General features: G+C 41.7%; 1 protein-coding gene across 1 annotated transcript in view; it reads right to left on the reverse strand.

Annotated features, from left to right (window-relative positions):
• PDZD7 (PDZ domain containing 7) overlaps positions 1–18,315 on the reverse strand; it is a 108,890-nt gene that overhangs the window by 44,198 nt on the left and 46,377 nt on the right. The window contains exons 6-9 of the mRNA XM_077455326.1: positions 15,531–15,591; positions 12,958–13,458; positions 11,324–11,515; positions 3,873–4,036 (exon numbers count right to left, since the gene is read on the reverse strand). Of these exons, the coding sequence (XP_077311452.1) occupies positions 3,873–4,036; positions 11,324–11,515; positions 12,958–13,458; positions 15,531–15,591 (918 nt within the window). The remainder of the gene's footprint in view (positions 1–3,872; positions 4,037–11,323; positions 11,516–12,957; positions 13,459–15,530; positions 15,592–18,315) is intronic.

The raw sequence follows: 18,315 nt of genomic DNA on the forward strand, positions 1-18,315 counted from the left end.
CAAATAATAAATGGAAGATGAACTGTATTAGGACAGCATTCTTGTCTGTGACTTTTATTTGGCTATACTTCTCCTTTAAGTATATAAAAGTTATTTTAGCTGTACTTCTGTGGATCACAGGAGTGCAGTTTGTTCTGCACTCTTGTGACCTGCTTTTAGCTGACAGCGGGTTAAAGCTCGCTGTTGGCTGATGTCACTCAGCCACTCTCGGCGCTGGATTGATTCTGACTTGAATGACGTGATATACCCAGATGCCTGTATGGGCAGCTGGCTCAGCCTTTCAGTGAGCCACTGAGAGCCTGAACCAGCCCCTCCTGGCCCCTCCACAGCCCAGCACTCCGGTGATCACTGGAGGGGCAGAGCAGAGAGGTGGTGAGTGACAGTCACCGGCTCTCTGCTCACTGAAAGCTGAAAACTGAGCAATCAGTGGTCTTTGATCCTTTTTTTTTTTAAACCTGAACTTCTCTTTTTAAGTACCAGACAGTATAATGGCTCTGCATAATCGTAAATGCTTTTTGGCAGGAGGCTACAAACATTATTTTGTTTTGTCAGACAAACCATTTAAAGCTATTTCAGTAGTCACATAATTGTGGTATGCATGCAAGGGAGCGCCTGCTGTTAGATGTTTGTTAATTATGTATCTTAAAAACTTGGCACTGGGTAAATGTCATTTATGGGCCAAAGGAAAAGTCTTTAAAACCATGACGAGATTATATGCTGCTTTCCAAATGGCCATGGTAAATTATTACTGGGAACGTACAATCATCTTTTACATTTGTGAACTCCATTCAGTACCATAGCACACAGTGTAATAATACTTAAATTGGGGTAAATAGTGCAGCGTGCCGGTGTCTCCACTCGTGCTCCCCCTATTTATCCGCACTCACCAGAAGGCTTTTCCCTAGATTGGGGTAAATAGTGCGGCATTGCCGGTGTCTCCACTGGTGCTCCCCCTATTTGACCGCACTCACCAGAAGGCTTTTCCCTAAATTGGGATAAATAGTGCGGCGTGCCGGTGTCTCCACTCGTGCGTCCCCTATTTGACCACACTCACCAGAAGGCTTTTCCATAGATTGGGGTAAATAGTGTGGCGTGCCGGTATCTCCACTGGTGCTCCCCCTATTTGACCGCACTCACCAGAAGGCTTTTCCCTAGATTGGGGTAAATAGTGAGGCGTGCTGGTGCCTCCACTGGTGCTCCCCCTAATTGTGAACTTATGTAGGACCACATTTCCAGCACTTGTCACTTTTCTCCTAAGGGGAGATACCACGTTATTGGACATAGTAACTGCAATTTTAACACAACTCTGGTTTTTATCCCACCTGTTAAGTGATCGCACAGAATATGAGTTTTTTGTATTGTAGCCTTTGAGGAATTTGGATTTTTTTTTTGATTTTTCACATACATGGATTTGCACAATTTTGGATACAGCACTTGTCACTTTGATACACCTATCAGGCGTTTGAATTAATTATGATTTAAGCACTGTGTATGAATTCTCCAATTTTACATATTTAGTAGTAAATTGTTGCACTTGTAAGCATGTACACACCCTAGCACATTTTACTTTATTATAAGAAAACTGTAAAAGGGATTCAATTACATAATAAGCAGCGTTACTCTCACGTTATGGTATATACACTGGAATGTATTTGTGGTTTATAGATGCTATAAATTTTGCAAAAAAAAATTAATATACGCTTATTGGGATTTATTTTTTTACCAAAAATATGTAGCAGAACACATATTTGCCTAAATATATGAAAACATTTGATTTTCATTTTTTTCATTGGATACATTTTATAGCAGAAAGTAAACTATCTATCTATCTATCTATCTATCTATCTATCTATCTATCTATATATATATATATATATATATATATATATATATATATATTTTTTTTTTTTTGTTTATAGCCCAAAAAAAAAAAACGACAGAGGTGATCAAATACCAGCAAAAGAAAGCTCTATTTGTACCCAAATAAAGTATATATAATTTTTTCCCCACAGTGTTGCATGACCGCGCAATTGTCAGTTAAAATAACGCAGTGGCGGTTCACAAAAAAATGGCCTGGTCCGGAAGGGGTGTAAATCTTCAAGTCAAGTAGTTAAAAAGAAAATGTTGATTTGGTGGTATTTTGGCACCACCTACTGGCAAAAATCAAATAGGCCATTAAAAAAAAAAATACAAATTTCCATGCAGATCTACATATAATTTAGTAAATTAATAAAAGTTTGCCTTTTTATTGCATCATAGAAAACTGAATCTTACTAAATGTATTTGTAAATCAATACATGCAGAAAATGGTGCATTCAAGTCAAGTAAACCTAAAAATTTATTTTGCGGCTGTAAATATGTATTTTACGTTAACACAGATTTTTAAGTCCCAAAACAGGGTTGTCTAACATTTTGACCTTCTTGGGAAGGAGAGGAAGTGCCCTGGGCCTCACATAAAATAAAGTAATAAAACTTAGGTTTTTTTGTAATAACTATTATTATAGAAGGCAACATAAAAGTAGTGTGATAATTGACACTGTTTGGGATAAACTAACATGTCAATATCTGGTTGGATGGATGTAGTAGCAATTCTCAATGAATTCTCAAAGTGTTTATCAGATATTTTGGTTCTAATTTTGCCCTTTGCGTGCTTCATCCTTGAAAATATATGCTCACAAATATAGGTGCTGCTGAAAACTGATGACATGAATAAGGCGTGATTGTGAAGAGTGGGATATTTAAGACTTATTTCAGTAAAGAAACATACATGTACATTTTTTTTTTTTTTGCCGCATGTGTTTGGTAAGTGTAAATGCATTTTTACATGCAATTCAAAAAAACTATTTAAAAACAAAAAACAAAAAAAAAAAAACAGCATTTTTAAGTAAATTTATGATTTTGTGTTGGGCTGCTTTTATAGCCATCTTGGGTCAGATACAGCCCATAGGCCGCAGGTTGGAAACCCCTGTCCTAAAACAGCATATAGGTTTCTGTTATTCTAATTTACATAGGTAATACACTTACCCTTACTGTATAGAACAAGTAACCTACCCAAAATCCTCCACTAAGAAGTCATCAGTGTGATGGGCACCTCACACCACAAGCCATTCATTGTGCCTCAATAAAGCTGAACTCCAGGCATATAGAAAACACACATAAACGCAGCTCATTAATAAACTGATGGACAATGTTTTATAAATGCAGTTCATTAATAAATTGATGGACTATTTTTTATAAATTCAATTAGTGTAAGTACCTGAATTTGACTTGATTTTAGTCTGTGTTTTTAGATGTTTGCCTGGAGTTCATCTTTAAATGCATTTTCGATTTCAGTAAAATTCCTTCAACCATGGAAAACACTAAATTCTATTTATCTTGGTTGGCTATAGGAAGCAAAATTCCTTTCACTGTCAAACCTCTCCTGGAAGAATGAAAGATGGCTTGGTTGGTTGTTATAGCCAAAACACATTTTTTTTTTAAATATAAGGCCCACTTACACCTCTCTAAATTACCTACAGAGAGCCGTTCCCTTCAAAAGTGATATGATATGTTGGTGGGCTGAATCCTTCACCGACATACATTTTTTCTTAGAGACTTCAGACCCCCCCATGCCATGCATTCCCCATTCCTCTGCAATCTTTCAATTACATTTTACATCACGGAAAATAGAGCGAGACTCCTTCCTGATGACAACAGAATGAGGATGGATCTGGAATTCGAAGTCCAGAGTTATATATGAGTTCTGAAGTACCTGGGAAAGTTCAGTACAGCTTACTTAGCCCATCTGCATTCATGTACAATTATCATTATCAGGCGGACTGACCCTTGAAGAATATCTGTCCCATAGGAAAAGTAGCATATTGCAAACATACCCTTCTACAGTGACGCAAGATGGCTGCTACTTCATCCTCATTTAGCAGTTTTCTGGCCATGTCCTCGGTTTCTGCCAGCTTGTCCTCTATAGACAGGTCTCCATTATAGATTGCTTTCAGCTCCCTTTGAGCCCCAAAGAAGAATGGCCGACTACGTTCTTTGCCTACAGAATGTCAGATCATCAGTGATGGACAGCTACACATACTGTACACAATGTTAATTCACTGCAAACACAATCACTAGAAGTTGCCTGACCACCCTGGGCATAGCTGCTCTCATACTTGATGAGGCCTGTGTGCTAAATCTTTATGAACACTGACCCACAGGCCTCCAAACATTCTTTGTGTCCTGTCTTGTTTTTATTAATCTTTGTAACAGCAGAATTTACCAGAACCCTTACTTGTACAAGAGTGATGAATGGACATTTTCTGGGGTCCACTTAACTCAAGAGTGATTGGGGCTTTTGAATACTGCTTTCAAAGTCAGGATGATGGAATTGGTCACACAGGAGCTATATTGGGACCTTTGCATGCACTTCTAAGGCCGCGTACACATGCGCGGACTGTTTGCCCAACCTTGTTCGTCAAACAGTTTCGGCAAACAGTCCGCTCAAAATTTGCATGAGCGGACTTGCCCACACACGAGCGGACTGTTTCAGCGAACTGTTTGCCAAACAGTTCGCTCAACTTTTGAAATGAACGGACTCGCCCACGTAAGGAGGAGGCAAATCCGCCCATTTCGAGCGCGTGTACAGGTAGGCGGGGCCCGCGAAGGAGACGTCGCGGGCTCCGCCGCCTGGAATGGGCTTAAAGGGGAACCCCAACGCCGAAAAAAATCGGCGTGGGGGTTCCCCCAAAGTCCACACCAGACCCTTGTCCGAGCACGCTACCCGGCCGGCCAGGAAAGGGGGGCGAGCGAGCGCGCCCCCCCTCCTGAGCCGTACCAGGCCGCGTGCCCTCAACATGGGGGGTGCCTTGGGGAAGGGGGGGCCGCGCGGCCCCCCCACCCCAAAGCACCTTGTCCCCATGTTGAGGGCACGCGGCCTGGTACGGCTCAGGAGGGGGGGCGCGCTCGCTCGCCCCCCTTTCCTGGCCAGCCGGGTAGCGTGCTCGGACAAGGGTCTGGTGTGGACTTTGGGGGAACCCCCACGCCGATTTTTTTCGGCGTTGGGGTTCCCCTTTAAGCCCATTCCAGGCGGCGGAGCCCGCGACGTCTCCTTCGCGGGCCCCGCCTACCTGTACACGCGCTCGAAATGGGCGGACTTTCCGAGCGGGAACAGTTTGCTCATTTCGAAAGTAGCCTACACACGGGCGGACTGTTCGCTCAAACACAGTTTCAGCGGACAGTTTTTCGGAATTTCCGAAAGACTTTGTCCGTCCAACTGTCCGCTGAAACTGTCCGTTGAAAGCCCACACACGGGCGGACTGTCCGCCCAAACACTGTTCAGCGGACAAGGTTGGGCGAACAGTCCGCCCGTGTGTACGCGGCCTAAGAGGTCAAGTTTATAACACACTGCAAAAACACTACTAAAGGTAGAGTTTCCTTTAGAATACACTGACATATAAAGATGCATCAGTAGCAGAAATAAAATCAAATGCTGAGACAGCTGCAGTTTTTATATACTATTAACAAGCAGTAAGGTAAACCAGAAGAGTATCTTGCTGCTAAATCCAATATTCTCTTGCAGAGCTACACCGGCCGCTGAAATTTTCAGCTTCCGACAGTTCCTTATGTATCAGGTGCCTGCATTCCTCACTGCATGCTGGTAATATTATTGTTCTTTTACAGACTTAAAACAAGCTCTCAATTACTTTTGTAGCTGCAAGTGCAGTGGAGAAATTGATTCTTAAAGTACAAAGTAGAAGCAGAGAAGTTGTTCAAATCATTTGTCTGTAGCGCAGCTCACCCCGTTTCCCACCATCCAAAAGTGACCTACAGCCTCTGGGAGGGGAAGCAGGGTGAGCAGAGCTGCTGAGAGAAGAATACAAATGACTTTGACTAGTATCTCTGACGTGAACTTTGAGGATGAACTACAGTACCTGCAGCTACAAGGCATGTTGTACAGTTCATTTAGTGCTTGTTAAGAATTTATAAATACTTGAATGTCCATAGCTTGGCCACAAACTTACTTATAAAAATGTATAAAAGTATTTTTCCTAAAATAAATAATTTCAAGACATTGTTATATAACTTGGCTGATTTGCTTCTTTGAATTTTTGGAATGAAAGCACCAAACACAGCCAGTAAAATTAGAGCTCTTAATCATTGTTGGCCTGGGCAATGACCTTCTGCTAGGGCATTGTTTTCCAGGGTGGCCCTTGTAAACTGATCTACTAGCGGGTCCACCATACTCCAGTCTGAACCTTCACCCTTTTCTACCAATTCATCTTAGCAGTGCTATGCATCTTTATATGTTTTCTGTATCTGAATCAAAGATATCTCCACACACTGTGTTAGTAAATTACCCTTTCTCAGGCTTCTGATCATAAATTTCTGAACAATGTTAACTAGAAAAAATAAAAACAACATTACGGCATGGATTTTAAAAAAATCATTGAGAGTACCATCTGTGAAAAAAAAAAAACATTCAGGGAAGCCCAATAGAGACCCAGGAACTTACACACAATTGTCTGAACTTTGACTTTATTGGCACTTCCACAGATGAGTCTTCTGATGATCTTTGTACAGTACAGATTCCCACAATCAGGATTACTATTGCGACAGCACATCATGAGTAGGGTAAAACTAACCTCTGTCACGACGGTCTAAACCCAGCTCACGTTCCCCATTATACTGGTGACTTTCTACTGAAAATTCTAGTCTCATGGTAATGCCGATCCTCTCATTTCTAAACATTCTGAGCCACTGACCTGGAATAAGTATACAACAAATACAGTCAGATCTACATGCTTGTTCAAAGTCAGTGACTCAGAAAGAGAAAAGACCTTAGGATCAGCATGACAGCCAGTCAATTAGCCTTTTCAGATGGTGAAATCAGCATGGTTATCTCAGCAAAGCTTTCCTATATGTTAGCTTTATATAATACATACACACTATTCATAATGTATAAAATGTTTTGTGTAATCAGAATTGTGAAGATATGCCGTTGCAGACGTTCTGGTATAAAACTGGTATCATCGGGTAGAACATCAGCTCTGTGGGATATAGCTAAATCAATAGAATGAAGTAATGGAGTGCCAGTAATAGATCTTTTACTGACGTTCCATGACCTCCTTCTATTGATCCATGATGTAAATCCCCATTTAGAGCTCCTTTATTATGTGAGCAGCCTACTGACTGTCTCTTATTTCATTATCAACAAAACCTGATCTATCCCCACCATGCTCACCTCTCCACTACCCAACATGTAATGTAGACAAAAGAATATGCAACAAGGCCCTGTTGAAAAGACCGAGCGGGAATTCCCTTTATATATTATACAAAAATCATTGTTTAATTCTTTGGTTGCAAATAAAAAAAAAAAAGAGGTGTACAGTAATATGTCTAGCTAATAAAGGTATAAAGGACAAATAAATGGTAGGAAAGCTAAACATAGTATTATCCTGTAAAAACAAAAATAAATTTAATGGGAAGCACAAAGAAGAACTGTTATTGGGAAGCACAAAGAAGAACTGTTATTTAGTTGTACTCTGCTATTCCTGTAATTCTGACTACTGCCAGTGCCGGGACAAAGTCATCCAGCACCCAGGGCGAAGAGGCCAAACTCCGCCCCTACCCTCCTTTCCAGTGATGTCATTGTCACTCCTCCTGACAGCCTTGTAACAGAAGCATCTGGTACAGGGCACCCCCATCCTTGCAATAAACCATTGCGCCCAGGGCAGCCGCACCTCCTGCCCACCGCTTGTCCCGGCCTTGACTATTAAAATCAGAATGTATTTGCTCCCATATGATGAGGACACTTCTCATTGCAACCCAGGAGTAGCAGTTGAGCTCTCTTTCTACCAACACTGGTCAAATGGGAAGAGCACAAAGGTCATTGTTCCACCAGTCTTACTATAGCTATCAACGTTAGGCCGCGTACACACGGGCGGATTGTCTGCCCAACTAAGTTCGTCAGACAATCCGACAGACAGTCCGTCCAACATTTGAATGAACGGACTTGACCACACACGATGAACAGACAGTCCGCTGAAAGCTTGCACGATGACGTGTACAGCACGTACGACGGGACTAGAAAAACGACGTCCAATACACTGCAATGCAACCTTCGGCCGTGTAAATCCTTTCTGAGCATGCGCCATACTTAGTCCGTCCAACTTGCCTACACACGAGCGGACTGTCCGCTGAAACCAAGTTTGGACGGACAAAACCAAGTTTGGACGGACAAAATTACGGAAATTCTGAAAGACTTAGTCCGCCAGACTGTCCGCTGAAAAAGTCAGCTGAAGCCCACACACGAGCGGATTGTCCGCTGAAACACGTTTCAGCGGACTAAGTTGGACAGACAATCCGCCCGTGTGTACGCGGCCTTACTTTTAGATGCTTTTGGTCTAGCACTATAATCTACTGTACTCGTAGTGGATTTATCCTACAATGGTTTTCACAACTCTTTTGAGCAGAACATTAGCTTGCTAAAAGTACACCTAAAGAGATTTGAAGGTAAATTAAATACAAGATCAGGATAGGAGAGACGGTAAATTGGATTGTGCTCTAAATCCTTCTTACTAGTGACAGGCTTAGCATAGTGCAAAGTGTCACTGTCCAGTAATGTGGGCCTGTTCAAAACTGCTGTAATTCTGCTGAAAAGTAAGAATTTTGCAGGACATAAGCATTTCTTTTTTACTTATGTCTCCTTTAGTTATTTATAAGAATTATACAGCAAAAAAAAGTGCTATATACACATTTTTCCATACAAATGTATAGTGCACAAAATTTTCCTTTGTGACCTCTTTCTGTCCCTAATGTTGTATATGGTATAAGCTCTCTCTGGCTGGATTCCACTATAGGGCCTGTTACTTCATGTCTGTTCAACTGCGTTTTTTTGTTCACCGCCGTCCATCGCACAATTGTTTTTTATGTGCCCTGTTCACAATATACATGAGCAGTGGTGTGCAGAAACATGCAGCTTGTCCACCTTATAGCGTGCTTTAGAGAAGGGAGTAAGCCTACTCTGGACTAAGCAGTAAGATTCTAACATCAAGTCTAGACTAAGAGCATTCCTGCTGGCTGGCTACAGAATACAAGTAAATAAAGAAACTGGGGAGGACTGACAACTCATGGGGCCCCCAGGCAATAGAAAATTATGGGTACCCTGGGCAATAGAAAATTATGGGGCCCCCGGGCAATAGAAAATTATGGGGACCCTGGGCAATAGAAAATTATGATTACCCTGGGCAATAGAAGATTATGGGGACCCTGGGCAATAGAAGATTATGGGGCCCCCGGGCTTACAGATGGCTGTCACGCCAGGTTTAAGTAACAAAAAAAACAACATCGAGTACAGCAATCAGGATGAGCGCTATGCTCACATCAGAGTCTTCCCTTACATCAGAGTCCCAACATTCTCCCTATAAATCACAGTCCACAGAGTGCCACCTTACGGAAGGGCCTCCCAGTGTGCCACCCTATGGCAGAGCCCCCAGAGTGTCCCCTTCCATCAGTGCCCCCTTACACACACCTTTGCACCTTAGTGCTTGGTGTGGCAGGCAGCTGTCGGGAAAAGGCTTTTAATTAGAATAAATCCACTTGTTGCAGCCTCTGAACTACCCAAGTGAGTCGTAGAGCCAGCTGAATAGTGAACTACAAAAGGAAAAAAAAATGTTTGTATATTAGAGTAATATTGTATATATTTTATTATGGTTTATGCACATCGGTAATGGTTTGTTATTAGTTTGATCCCGTCAGGGGAATCTCACTTTCACCTTCACTTTTAGTGCTGCACTTTACCTCTTTCCCATGTTCACATATTCACAGATTTCTGTTGTGCTGGCAGCTATTATTTATCACTTTAAGAAAGCACATTTTTTTTTTTCTTTTCTTTTTTCCACACAGGCTCTAATAGGCTTCAAAAAAGGTGAACAGCGGGCGCCATGCTGGGCACTCGCTGTGTCACTGAACCACCTCTCAGCCAATCAGGTTCTCGGGTCTGTTACCTGTCACTTGATTGGCTGACACGATAGGCGCTGCGATTGGACGCCTATCACAGAGGACGGGAAGGGACAATGGGAGAAACCATCGAGGAGCGTGGAGGACACCGGACACCGCTCACCGCTCACCGCTCACCGCCGTGACCCGCTGCCCCACCGAGACAAGGTAAGTGCCGGGCAGAGAATGCACGCTGGCAGCATTTGATGGGCACAGTAGCGGCAATTGATAGTCACACTGGCAGCAATTGATGGGCACAGTGGCTGCATTTGATGGCACAGTGGCTGCATTTGATGGCACAGTGGCTGTGTTTGATGGCACAGTGGCGACCATTGATGGCACAGTGGCTATGTTTGATGAGCACAGTGGCTGCATTTGATGGCACAGTGGTGGCAATTGATGGCACAGTGGCTGCGTTTGATGGGCACAGTGGCTGCATTTGATGGGCACAGTGGCTGCGTTTGATAGCACAGTGGCTGCGTTTGATAGCACAGTGACTGTGTTTGATGGGCACAGTAGCTGCAAATAATGTTTTTTTTCTGTTCGTTTGAGCCTCCCCAAAAATTTTGAGCACCAGCCGCCACTGTACAGTATACATACAGTATACACACACACACATTTCACCCAAAAATCAGCCTGATTGAACACACCGTTGCCCCCATCTCCTGGCATGCTGGGACTTGTAGTGCCCCAGTATCAGTGCCCGAGTACCCAAATGGTCAGTCCGCCCCTGTAAAGAAATCAACACTTGTTACACCAAACAGAGGCAACTTCTCGGATTTGGTATGAATTTTAAGGGAAACCCCATGGCAAAATTAAAAAAAACTATTGCGTAGAGTCCACCACTTTTAATAGCCACAGCAGGTGTGCAGACCTGACAACTCAAAACATAGATCTCAATAATATAATTCGAAAGAAATAAAAAACATTGTCAGGTCATTTTCACTTTCCAGCATCTAAGAAAACTAAAATATCATATCAGTTTTGACTAAAATGACTCTTTAAAGGGAAAATCAAACAATTATATTGAAAGTTTCAAGTCAAATCTGGAATAACTAACAGGAATACAGAGGGTGAAACAAGGCCCAGCAGGCAAGTGGGCCTTTGCATGACATCTAGCTGTGTGCTTACATTACATTCTTTACAGAATAAATCTTTTTTAATCACATTCCTGTTCTTTAGTTTGAGCCTTGAATTGGGTTATTGTGCCATTTCAGAGACATAAGGGAATACAGTATGTGATGCTTGAGATTTGAATTTCGATTTCGTAGTAATCTAAAGTGTCTTATTTCCATACTAGTACATGAATTAAAGAAAGAATCAGCTCATGGGAAAGTCTATTTACCTTTATCTGATTCACCTGGTGACGGCGACCTTGCTCTTCTTTTTGAATCAGGTGTGGAGGACTCTTTGCTGCCCTCTCCATTTTCTTTTGAGCGCCCGCCTTTAAAAAACAGGTTGAGGAATGTTTTTGAACGCTGTAAGGTAATACTCTCGGGGGAACTCTTCTTTTCTTTTTTCTTCTTCTTTCGGGCTTCTGCATAAAAGAGCATTTTAAACTAAAATAAAAACTTTTGTCCTTATTAAAAGGGAAGATTGTGTCTGCCTTATTATATGGCTGATTTATTGTCATGTTATTGGTCATAGTGGAACTATGGCCTCCCATTAAGCAAAATATGTGCCGGTGCTCTTAATTATAAATGCTGAGCTTACAGTTTTCTCTTATGTCTTACACGGTCGGACATTCCGACAACAAAATCCGTACGTTTTTTTCAGACAGATTTTGTCCTAAGCTGGTGTTGCATACACACGGTCAGACAAAGTTGTCGGAAAATCCGATAGTTCGGAACGTGATGACGTTCGTTCGTTACGACTGGACTACGTTGAGGCTAGTAGCCAATAGCTTTGGTCTCGTAATTTAATCTGAGCATGCGTGGCACTTTGTCGGATCGGAATTCTCTACAATTCTCTACGGAAAAAGTCAGATCGGATTTTTTGTCTGAAAATTTGAGATTCTGCTCTCAAATTTTTTTCTGTCGGATAGGGCCCACACGCGATTTTCCGACAATATAATATGATCGGATCTTTTCTGTTGGAATTTCCGACTATGTGTACAGGGCATTAGTCCCACTGCAAAGGTCCATAAATACCTATAGATCCTGCCAGTGAAGTCCACCCAATGAAACTCCCTGTGATAATGTGGGAATGATGATGCACTCCTCCTCAATTCAGAGCAGAGTTACCACTCTGCTGTGCCTGCTTGCACTAAAGTGGGATGAGAAAATATTGCAGGGCACAAGGCCAGCAGCATTGTCATTGCTGATTCACAAGCTTGAGCTGGTTAATCAGCTCCTAGCCAAATCCAGTCCTGCCAAATGCTTTTTGGATTGACAGAACTGCCTGTGTTGCTGAATCCCTACTGTGAGCTGCAGTGTCAAGCTGCAGTGTCTGAGAGGGAGAGTGTGTGAGATAAAAATGAGGATTTGGCTCAGTTCTGGAAGGTAAAGAAATTATTCAGGTTTTTTTTTTTGTAACCGGATTTGGTACTTGTTTAGACTGTCATGCAAGAACCTTTGGATGCACTTTCAAGAACTTCAGTAAGCACTATTAGCATCTAAAACAGTCACATATACTGTTATAGCCAGGACATGGAAAAAAAACACAACCCCCATCCTTTGTAGAATGGGCCTGTGAAATGGATTCTATTTGCCATCTAGAAAATGTGATCTCCTGGGAAAAAGAATAAAACTGATGAACACCTTGACCTGGTCGGTCTGGAATCACTTCCGGCATTCCTCCAATTTTGCCTCCTAGCTTTGAGCTCCCTGTCAAACTACTTGCTATCTTTCTTGAATACCCAATTTTAACTCTCTTGTATCAGTTTTATTGGACCAGATATCATTCACGCTCCTCTATCAAGGGCTTAATCATTATGTCCAACCTATGTAGTTAATCACAAAAAAAAGAGGATAAACTCACCCCAAAGAGAAATGTAGCTCTGAGATCTTTTGATGGGTTTCCGAGGTTTGCTAAGTGCCAACAACAATGATGTTTTTGGAGATTCAGAATTAGGAAAATCCCCTCCAATTTGTTTCTTCTGTCTCCTCTTTAGCGGGGACTCTAACATGCTCTCAGAACGTATGGCAGTATCTTTAAGAAGGACAGGTGGGTGGACAGTTCTCTGCATTCTACTGCTCACCATCCCCAGTTTCTGAGCTTCATCAGAATCAGAGAATACAGGCGAAGACGAATGTAGATCTGTCTGGATGGCAGTTTCTGACCTGCCCAACAAGTGTGGGTCAAGTGATATTTCTGTAGAGATTCCAACATCAACCATTCCTGGTTCAAACATGGCAGAGCCAGATATAAGTGCTTGGTGGTAACCATTAACAATTCCTTGAGGGACACCAGAGGAATAGGAAGAAATAGAAGAACTGGTTTCAGAAGCTTGAGAGAGCTGCTGCAATTGGCCATTGGTTACTGGCAAAGGATGAAAGAAAAAACAAAACAAAAATTAGTCAATTTATTGAAACTTCCCGTATTAAATGTGAGATTAAAAAAAAAAAACATTTCAACATCCCTCTGTAATCCTTTTGTGCCAAAGTAACACAGAGGAAAATTAAAGTAGGACTCCTTGAGTTGGCCCAGGAAATCGTAACTTTTCAAAATACATTTAGCAAATTTTGCAAACATAACCGCTCAACTTTTAATTTCCCTGTTTCTTGAAGGGATCATCATAAGGCCAGGCTAGCATAAACAATGCTTTGTTCACATTTAGCCTGTCCTGATCAAAGCAGAGGGACCTACATGCGCAAAGCAGGACTGACAACACATGGATGAACCATGAGCTTAGATAGAGCTGGTTACAGAAAGTTAGATACATTCTGAAAAACCAACTAATTTTGTTTGAAAGCCCTGAAAATGTCCTGCTTTTTGAATGGAATCCCAAACGCATCAAACAGGGTTAATTACAATATGTACGATTTTTCCCAACAAAAAAAAAACATATTCACAGTTAGAATTTAGTTCTTTCGTGCAAATTTCTTCGACCTGCTCCTTTATATTTTCTTGTCACTGTGGTCAATAACAAGCACCAATTTACCCCAGTATCTATTAGAAATGTTTTTATTTTTGGAATTTTCTTTCGAAGCTCGAAAAGCAAATTCTACTGGTATATGGCCAAAGTGGCTACATTCTTCTACCATTTTTGTGATGATTTTCTCCAGTATGGTTCCTGATACCGAATCACTGAACCACACAGGCATGTAGAGTAGATACCTTCCAAGCTTTAACACATGGATAATGATCGTTATTTTCAACCATGTTGGGGTAATGTTCATATCTGTTGGTTCTCAGCTAAAAATAACTATAATACAAAAAAATTAGGGAAAAAAAAGGATTCTGATCCTGGAGTATTCATTTTATGATATGAGTCTATTGTGTTTAACCACTTAAGGACCGCTTCCTGCACATATACGTTCGCAGAATGGCACGGCTGGGCACAATCACGTACCTGTACGTTACTCTTAAAGTGCCCAGCTGTGGGCCAGGAGTGCGCCGCCGGTGGCACGCTCCCAACCCAGTCCTGAGCTCCGTGGCCAAGGGACCAGCGGACCTGATCACCGCTGGTGTCCCGCGATCGGGCCACAGAGCTGAAGAACGAGGAGAGGTCTGTGTACACAAACCTCTCCCCGTGCTTCCTACTGAGCCTGTCACTGATTGTCTGTTCCCCGTTATAGGGAAAGACGATCAGTGAATTCAGACGTCAAGCCATGCCCCCTACAGTTAAACAAAAAAATACACACACACACACTTAACCCCTACACTGCCCCCTAGTGGTTAACTCCTTCACTGCCAGTGCCATTTACACAGGAATCAGTGCATTTAAATAGCACTGATTTCTGTATAAATGACAATGGTCCCAAAAATGTGTCAAAAATGTCCGATGTGTCCACCATAATGTCGCAGTCACAATAAAAATCACTGATCGCTGCCATTACTAGTAAAAAAATAATAATAAAAATGCTATAAAACTATCCCCTATTTTGTAAACGCTATAACTTTTGCGCAAACCAATCAATAATCGCTAATTACCAAAAATATGTAGAAGAATACCGTATCGGCCTAAAATGTTTTTTTAATATATTTTTTGGGGATATTTATTATAGCAAAAAGTCAAAAATATTGCATTTTTTTCAAAATTGTCGCTCTTTTTTTGTTTATAGCGCAAAAAAAAAAAAACCGCAGAGGTGATCAAATACCGCCAAAAGAAAGCTCTATTTGTGGGAAAAAAAGGATGCCAATTTTATTTGGGAGCCACATCTTAAGTGGTTAAACGTACAGTTATCCTTTCACGAATCTAGCCAAACATATTATTTCGTAAGACACCACCCAAAGTGCACTGTGCATAACTATTATTAACTGAGCACAACTTGTTACTGTCAAATGCCAATGGTAAGTATATCCCTGTCTATTCTATTCTCATAGAAAAATGATTGTCCTAGGATTCCCTAACAATGTTACATACTATAGCTCTGCCATCCAGTACTTACATCGATTAAACCAACAATATTCTGCAATCATCTCTTTGTACGCAGGGTACATTCCCATCTCCTAAAAAAAATACAGGCATGAATTAGAGAAAAACATACACATAGCAGCTAACACAAGATGGACTACAGAAAGTAAAACGTGATAGGTCTATGTGATGAATAATACATTCCTCTTCACAGATGAAACTGAATACACAGAGCCTTAAGTAAATGACCCAGCAATGCCTTGAGATGCAACCTGGGTGATGTTCAATGATTCCCTTTCCTTCAGTGTGGAGGTAATTAGTGGTAAGTCATTTACATGGAAACCTACTCTTCGTTTCACTAGTTACACTGTTCAATCCTATTTTTCTGCTTTATCTACAGATCTAACAAATACATTTTTAAATTTTTTTTATTGTTTAATGTACCATAAATGATGGCGGATGTGGTACCTGTAAATCCAAGTAATCAGTGGAGTGAATAGTGTCCCCTGACTCCCCATAACATTGAATTATGCGTTCTTGTTTAAACACATACTATTAAGTACCAGTTCCGCAGAATGAAGGTTTTAATGCTGTTATTCACCCTTTATACAGTATGTCCTCTTCTTGTGTCTGCATGCTGGTATGACTGAACATATTTGCCCAGCACACCAATGATTACATGCCTAAAGAAGGGGTCCTGCACTCTTCCAATGTAATGCGATCACTATGAATAAAACCTCTGGATGTTATTTGGAGATGGTGTGCTGGCAAATATGTTCATTGATCTGTCAAGTTTTCAGTCTTCAGTTGGTTGTTGCTGCGGCAGCCACTGTCCTTAAAGAGGAAGTAAACCCTGATGAGTTTACTTCCTCTTTCATTCCCTGCAAAGGTAAAGCATAATGGACTACTATACTTCGCATAGTAGCCCATTATGTGTCACTTACCTGACACAGGAGCTAGCGAAGTCACCGCTGTCCCCTGTAGTCCGGCGCATCCATCTTCTCAGTGGGTCTCACCGCTCTGCCGCTGTCATTCGGCGAAGCCGCGATGACGTCACTCCCGCGCATGCGCACGGGAGCCGCCACGAGTGGCATATCGCCGTTGACGGGTGCCGTGCTCAGTGCGCCCGCGCGCTGCTGTCTACGGTGCATGCGCCATAGACAGCGGTGCCTGTCTTTCGGCAAATATCTCCTAAACCGTGTAGGTTTAGGAGATATTTCTTGGACCTACAGGTAAGCCTTAATCTAGGCTTACCTGTAGGTCAAAGTGTGTTGTAAGGGTTTACAACCACTTTAAGCCCATTCCAGGAATATATGCAATTAAAGGACTAGTTTGTCTTTTTCTACTGTCACTTTTTTATGGTTCTATGTTCCAGGGACATATGCAGTGGAAATATTGACACTGCTGTATGCTGGTATGTGGGCATCTTGAACCTGACCCATTATGAATTATGGTCTTTCAGATAGCTGCACACCTCTCCAAAAAAGTCGATCACCTTGTAAAACAACACATTCAGTTTACAATAGAAATGCAAAGCAAAACCTTTGTGTCTACAAACACACATACATAAAAAAAACAAAAATTATAAACACCTTTTTCCCCCTTTTTTAAAATAAGTGATCACATATCCTCTGTTCTCAGCTGCATAAAAGTTAGGGGAGGAAACACAACAAGACACTGGTCTTCCTATTGAATGGCTGCAGGGGGGAGGGGGAAGATGACAGTGTCAGGACAAGTCTGATCATTGGAGGAGAGCAGGCTGAGAGGCTGAGATCCCAGCACAGCTAGAGAACTGACCACAAACTGCTCTCATGCTTTTGTGGTCAGTTTTAATTAGGAAAGCAAAGGGACTGGCAGGAACAACAGGGATTTCACACAAAGGAAACAATACAAAGAGAACAGGATACTTTTTCATACAATTACATGGTGGGTTTAAATATTCTTTAAGCTTTGATATTATATTTTTTATCAAACGGCGATCCATCAATATCCTGAATCTGTGTGATTTTTATAGCATCAGATTCTAATGTTGCCTGTTTGAGGATATTTTGTATCTAGGAATATAGAAACAGCTTCTCCCTCCAGTTTCTCTTCTACTATTTTCTTAATGACATCTTTTGGTATACTATTTAATGTATTCCCTTGGTATATGCTTTTGGTCTCAATCTTTTCTGCAATTGTAGGGTTATGCATTCCATCTCCTTGTTGTGTCTAGCTTGTCGTAGTAATGTTTTTCTCTTACTTGCTTTAATGTTGTACTATTGTATTGGTATACTATGTGTGTATTTTTTTTAAATAATAATAATAAAAAAACTTACTATGGAAAACAGCTAAATATGTTGTTCTTGATGTTCATTTAAAATACAGTATCTCACAAAAGTGAGTACACCGCTCACATTTCTGTAAATATTTTATTCTATCTTTTCATGTGACAACACTGAACAGTGTAACAGTGTAAATTTGCTGTCCCCTCAAAATAACTCAACACACAGCCATTAAAGAGGAAGTAAACCCTGATGGGTTTACTTCCTCTTTCATTCCCTGCAAAGGCAAAGCATAATGGACAACTATGCATCGCATAGTAGCCCATTATGTGTCACTTACCTGACACAGGAGCCAACGAAGTCGCCGCTGTCCCCTGTAGTTCGCCGCATCCATCTTGCTGGTGGCGTCTCGCAGCTCCGCCGCTGTCATTCGGCGAAGCCGCGATGACGTCACTCCCGCGCATGCGCACGGGAGTCGACACGCGCGGCAGCTCCATTCTTGGAAATGCTGCGCTCAGTGCGCCTGCGCGCCGCTGTCTACGGCGCATGCGCCGT

The sequence above is a fragment of the Lithobates pipiens genome, unplaced genomic scaffold (genome assembly GCF_037356315.1).
Source record: "Lithobates pipiens isolate NorthernLeopardFrog02 unplaced genomic scaffold, aLitPip1_a1.2 Scaffold_25, whole genome shotgun sequence".
NCBI lineage: Eukaryota > Metazoa > Chordata > Amphibia > Anura > Ranidae > Lithobates > Lithobates pipiens.